The sequence below is a fragment of the Mobula birostris genome, chromosome 9 (assembly GCF_030028105.1).
Source record: "Mobula birostris isolate sMobBir1 chromosome 9, sMobBir1.hap1, whole genome shotgun sequence".
NCBI lineage: Eukaryota > Metazoa > Chordata > Chondrichthyes > Myliobatiformes > Myliobatidae > Mobula > Mobula birostris.
This window is the reverse complement of record NC_092378.1, coordinates 133,038,523-133,044,522: the sequence shown is the minus strand read 5'-3', so window position 1 is coordinate 133,044,522 and position 6,000 is coordinate 133,038,523. Positions and strand designations below refer to the sequence as shown.

General features: G+C 38.0%; 1 protein-coding gene across 1 annotated transcript in view; it reads right to left on the bottom strand.

Moving 5' to 3' along the window:
• Nucleotides 1-265: 265 nt before the first annotated feature.
• The window catches only part of ercc4 (excision repair cross-complementation group 4), a 49,820-nt gene continuing 44,085 nt past the window's right edge, over nucleotides 266-6,000 (bottom strand). Inside the window, exons 9-11 of the mRNA XM_072268852.1 lie at nucleotides 5,168-5,260; nucleotides 3,592-3,704; nucleotides 266-3,273 (exon numbers count right to left, since the gene is read on the bottom strand). Of these exons, the coding sequence (XP_072124953.1) occupies nucleotides 2,540-3,273; nucleotides 3,592-3,704; nucleotides 5,168-5,260 (940 nt within the window). The 3' untranslated portion in view covers nucleotides 266-2,539. The remainder of the gene's footprint in view (nucleotides 3,274-3,591; nucleotides 3,705-5,167; nucleotides 5,261-6,000) is intronic.

Below are 6,000 nucleotides of genomic sequence, written 5' to 3'. Positions count from 1 at the left end.
CATGTTTGGTTAGTGTGTAAATTATCCACTGCGTTAAATAGAAGCTTCAATGTCTCAATGGGATCCTCTTGTTCCAAATAAAACCTATCATTGTGGATTTCTTAACAGCATGATTTGTAGATTTAAATATAGAAATAACAGTCCATTTGTAATTGACATTCAGTAGATGGGGAAGAAATGCTTAGATACTCATTTTAATAGATGTAGGCTAGCAGCCAATTCAAACTTCAAAGGAAATTTATTATCAAAGTACATATGGTACTATTCATTTACTTGTAGGCAATTACAGGAAAAGTAAAGAAATACAATGGAATCTACAAAAGCATATATGACTGACAACCAATGTGCAAAAGAAGACAAATGGTTCAACATAACATGAGAACATGAGTTGTAAAGAATTCTTGAAAATGAGCCTGTACATTGTAGAATCAATTCAGAGTTGTGACTTAAGTTATCCACACCAGTTCAGGAGCCTGATAGTCGTAAGGAAATAGGGTACTAATCCATTCTTGTGAAAACGATCTACAAACAGGAGAGGCCACTCTATGGAACTGGAATGTTTACTGGGGACATCTGAAATGTAGCCACAGATTGCCCAATGTGCTTGACTTCCTGTTGTCAGCATAGTCTCACAGAGTAGATTCCCAAACATGCTGTTAGTGGCCCTATCTCTTACAGCTGTGCAAATCTTCAGTTACAAAATGCTCATTGATCAGCTTTCCAACAAACAGTGGAACTGACAGGCAGCACTGGTTAATTGTGTACAGGCCAGGGAGTAGAATATCTTGTATCAAAAGCTTTTCAGAGAAACTTCCACTTATCACATAAGAACCATACGGCACTTCCCAAGGACTCAGAGAGGCTCAGTAGGCAGTAAATAAACTTCCTCTGAGTTTCATGTGACCTATCTTAATTGTGAAGCTTAAAAAAGACAAAGTGCACATGGGGGCTGGGTGGGTGGTGGTGGGATTGGGGCTTCACAGAGCAACTCTTGCCAGAGGTGTCAGGCATTTATACCCATTCTTCAACAAAAGATCAATAAAAATAGAAAACAGACCAAACAGTTTCATAAACGTAAGAGATCACAAGAGATTCTGCAGTTGCTGGAAACCCAGGGCAACACACACAAAATGCTACAGGAACAGCAAGTCAGGCCAAGACCCTTCATCGATACTGGAAAGGAAGGGAAGAGAAATCAGAATCAGGTGGGGAGAGGGGAAGGAGTACACGCTGGCGGGTGACAGCTGAGAACAGGTGAGGGGAAATCTTCAATCAAAAGTTTGACTTTTTAAATAATGGAACATTGATTTTAAGTGCTACATTTTTTATTAACCAGAAAGTTTATTAAATAAAATACAATATTAAAATATTCAAGTACAAAAAGCATCGATTCAATATTTTAGCACTTCCCCCAACCAACCTAAAAGGTGTATGATATTTCTCATTCATTTTGTGCTATTAATTCTTCAAAAGTTTCTGAGAAAGTTCCAAGGGTTTCAGTTTCTGTCTTTAAAATATTGCACCCAAAAATCAATGAAACCTAAGGATTTTTTTCTGAAACATTTCAAATTGCCTATCCAGCAGAGTGTACCATACAGAAAATAAAGGTGTAGTACTGTTTCAACTGATTTGACAAAAAAAGTTCCAAGTTAAGATCAAGCTTCCAAAATTCATGTTTTTTTTCTATTTTGTAATTGCTTTATTGCATCACACAATTAATGTAAATTTCATCTATTGCTTTCAAAGCATAAAAGGAAAGAAATCCAAGGGAATTCTCTTGAGGCAACACGAACATCATATGCTACATAAACAAGTCCTTAATAATGTCGGTCTATTAAAGGCTGTTTAATGGCATAGCAGAGTCTACTGATTCAAATTTTATGGCAGAATCTTCCAAATAAGGGACCAGCAGACCTGATTAAAAAAATGTCAAAGGAATATTTCAGAGATAATCCCATTATCTTATGTACATGACTCCAATGACTATACAAAATACACTTTGAGGGATGATTCTAATATGATAAATGGATTATAACATACAGATAAGTTCACAGAACATATGAAAGCAGCAAAAATGTACATCTCATTAGCATTTACAGACATAAATATATTAAACACCTTGGTTATTTAGATTCAAAGACTGGTATCAGCTTGATTTATCAGCATTCTTAAAACTTGGCTTTAAATGTCTTTTGTATGAAGGTAGCATTAACCCAATCATTTTTATACTTCACTATTCTTTCAGTTTAATACTTCTCCCCCCTAATACTCACAGCAAGTATTTATAGATCAGCAAAGCACCTGACTGTTGAAGCTGGAATTTCCAAAGGGCTATTTTAAATAGAGTTCCTGATGTTATTATCAAAATAACTAGAAACCTATTTGAAATACTTTTCTTGTCAGATTATTGTTATTTTTACAAGTCTACTACAATAATTAAATAAGTTAATAACTTTTCTTTAAGACAACTATTTTGTATTCAAAGGCTGTGGTAACAGAAGGTATGGAAGATTCTATTAAATTCCTTCCGCTCTGAACATCATCTCCTATTTTTGGCTTGTACTGCCTTGTCTGTATACGATGAGTGAATGAACTCCCAAATCTGTTTGGCATTGTTAGCATTCCCCAAGATGTCAGCTAATTGCTCCTGAGAGAGCTTTACGAGCTCAGCAATGTTCTTTACGCGATTCATCAGTGCCCGGCAGTTTTTAGAATTCACTCCAGGCATTTTCATCAGGAAATCTTGTGGACCTGGATTGTATCGGTCTGACTCGGAAATAACTTCAGAATCGGCTGTGACAGCCATGGCAGTGGCTGCATCAGGCTCCAGTCGGTTCTGTTTCAGCTCCTCAAACAGCTCAGCAGAAACGTATGGGGAGGGGCACCAGATAATTCGCAGCTTGGGGAAGTGTAGAGTCAACAGGGTGAGCTTAGAGGTAATGTCGTTAATGGAAATCTCCTGGTGGGCCGACCCTCGGAAGTTCAGGGTGAAAGGCTTATTGGGGTCAAACTCAATCAACAGGACAGGCCGCTTGTAGTATCGTGACATGGAGGTGCACTGAGTGTAAAGGCGGCCGTTGTTCAGAGAGCCAATCAGATCACTCACGCTCTTGCGCTCAACACAGATGTCAGGAGTCAGGATGTAATCGCCAACTTCCAAGGTGACCGGCTCAACGTCAATGCCCCGCCGATGTATCAGGGAAGGCAGCTCACTGCGGAATTCCCGTAAATCCACTATAATGCGATGTTGCTCTTTGTTCTGAGCCTGGCCCCCTGAACAAAGGCAAAGTAGGCACGTGGTTAAAATAAAATACATCGTGGCTTTAAAAAAATCTTTAATTGCCATACGAAAATCTAAACATTTAGATTTTTTTCCCTTAAATATTATGCAATTACTATTGCTACGTAGAGTATTCAGAAGAAATCAGGCAATGCACTTCCATATAATTCTTATCTAGTTAATAAACTGGTAGATTTTCCTTTCATTTTTCCTCCTCTCTTTGGAGTAGAGGTTGTGACATTTCCACCAGAAGCATTATTCAGATCTACAACAAATATAGAAAATAGAGAGCCTGTTCAGTTTAAACCAACCAGCTTTCCGCGTGTCTCTTTCAGCAGGTGAGAGGCCATCATCTCGAGCAAGATCTGAGTTGAAGTCATTCCTTCCTTCCCTCTCCTCAGGGATTACCATTACAGCCTTCTCCCTAAAAATGTTCAGGGTTGAAATTGATAACAGTTAAATATTCTTTATTAAGACTCTTTATTTAAGGCTTTTATCTTGCACTGATTACAGTGATCAATTGGAACCTGGGCAGATTCAAACAGCAATTTTTTCCCCAATGTGAACAATATTATAATAATAATGAATAAAAATGTTGAATGATAGAGGCTTTTAAAATATATTCTAATATTATAGACAAGTAGATTACAAATGTACTAAATAAAGAACAATAGCTGCCTTTACACTCAGTGCATTTCCTTTTCCATAGTGAATACTGAAGCAAAGTATTCATAAGTACCTCTGCTATCTCCTCCAGTTCCATACACACTTTTCCACTGTCACACTTGATTAGTCCTATCCTCTCACATCTTATCCTCTTGCTCTTCACATACTTGTAGAATGTCTTCAGGTTTTCCTTAATCCTGCTCGCCAAGGCCTTCTCAGGGCTCCTTCTGGCTCTCCTAATTTCATTCTTAAGCTCCTTCCTGCTAGCCTTATAATTTTCTAGATCTCTATCATTACCTAGCTTTTTTAAACTTTCAGAAGCTTTTCTTTTCTTCTTGACTAGATTCCCAACATCCTTTGTACACCACGGTTCCTGTACCCTACCATCTTTCCCATCTCATTGGAACGTACCCGTGCAGAACGCCATGCAAATATCTCCTGAACATTTGCCACATTTCTGCCATACCCTGAGAACATCCGTTCCCAATTTATGCTTCTGAGAACACTTGTTCCCAAGTTCCTCCCTGATAGCTTCATATTTCCCCTTACTCCAATTAAACGCTTTCCTAACTTGTCTGTTTCTATCCCTCTCCAATGCTACGGTAAAGGAGATAGAATTGTGATCACTATCTCCAAAATGCTCTCCTACTGACAGACCTGACACCTGACCAGGTTCATTTCCCAATGCCAGATCAAGTACAGTAAGTAAATGTTCAGCACAGCATTGTGGGTTGAAGGGCCTGTATTGTGCTAAAGGTTTTCTATGTTTGTATGAAACCCTGCAGGGGAAAAGAGTGTATCGATGCATTAGGCTGAGAGATGTATAGTGTCACCTAGACAGCAGGTAGTAGAAGAGATCCTGCCTTACACTTTGTTCAAGAGCATAAACTTATAGTTAAGGAAAATAGCTTTCTAACTTTTTATTGCAGTTGTATGCAATTTTCCCAGCTGTAGGATGATTGAATTTGACTACTCATTTCATCTGGATAGCTTCAGGAGCATTTGTTGATGTATTTCCCAAACCATCAGAATAATTTTTACTCTGACAATCTTTTATTCTCAATTTTTGGCAATTGCTTATCTAGGTTCTTGGATCCTACATCAGAAACCCTCTCACAAAAATCTAGGGCAAGTCAGTCATCATCACCACCTTAGCGAGTACAATTTTACAAAGTGTTTCATCTACATCATCAGCCCCACTGAAGCACTTTTTCTATTTACCTTATCAAATTTTCAAAGGCTGTCTTCTCCTTTCTCAGATTGGTCAGGTATCGCTGCTCTTCCGTTGAGCCTCCATATATGAGGAAATAAACTCTAGAATAAAGAAATTAAATGGAGCATCAGTCCTTCGGGCAACACACATATAATGATTCATGTTGAAACATGTGCAGGGCTGCTGCTTAGGTTATAAAAGTAGGCAGAATATTTAAGTGAAATTGGTTTGTAGCTCCCTTTGACTCAGCTGTGTAATTCCCAATACAATTGTTCAGTTTGCTTCATTAATGTTCAACAAAATTGAAATGAAGACTGTGGTGGAAAATAATTTATCACCAGGATAAGGAAAGAAAAATGTTTTTTTCAATTTATTAACTTGAAGGAAAACTAGTGGGGAGGAGGAAATGTGCAGAAAGAAACAAATATTCTAAAAAGCAACATCATTATGTACGGTTTGGTAGAAGACTAAAATATACTCATTAGCTCCTCCCAGTCATCTTCACTCAACCATGTGTGTTATTTTCTTCCCTTTTAAGGCAATCATCTCAGTTACTCCACCTGATACAGGTTTTGCACTCTACATACCGTGGAAAGAAACATTCTGCCCTTGGAACATAAAACAGTACAAAACGTACAATATGAACACTGTCCACCAAGATAGCAGGAGCTCAATCGTCAACTGGAAGGCATGGAAGGAAAATGGGTGCCAAATAAATACCAAGTTAAGTTTTTAAAAAATAAAAACCTTGCTTTACATTTTCTCCCCTCCATGGTAGAGCATTTCAGAGCAAATCAGAGATTAATGGGCACAACCAGAACTACAAAAATGAAGAAGTCAA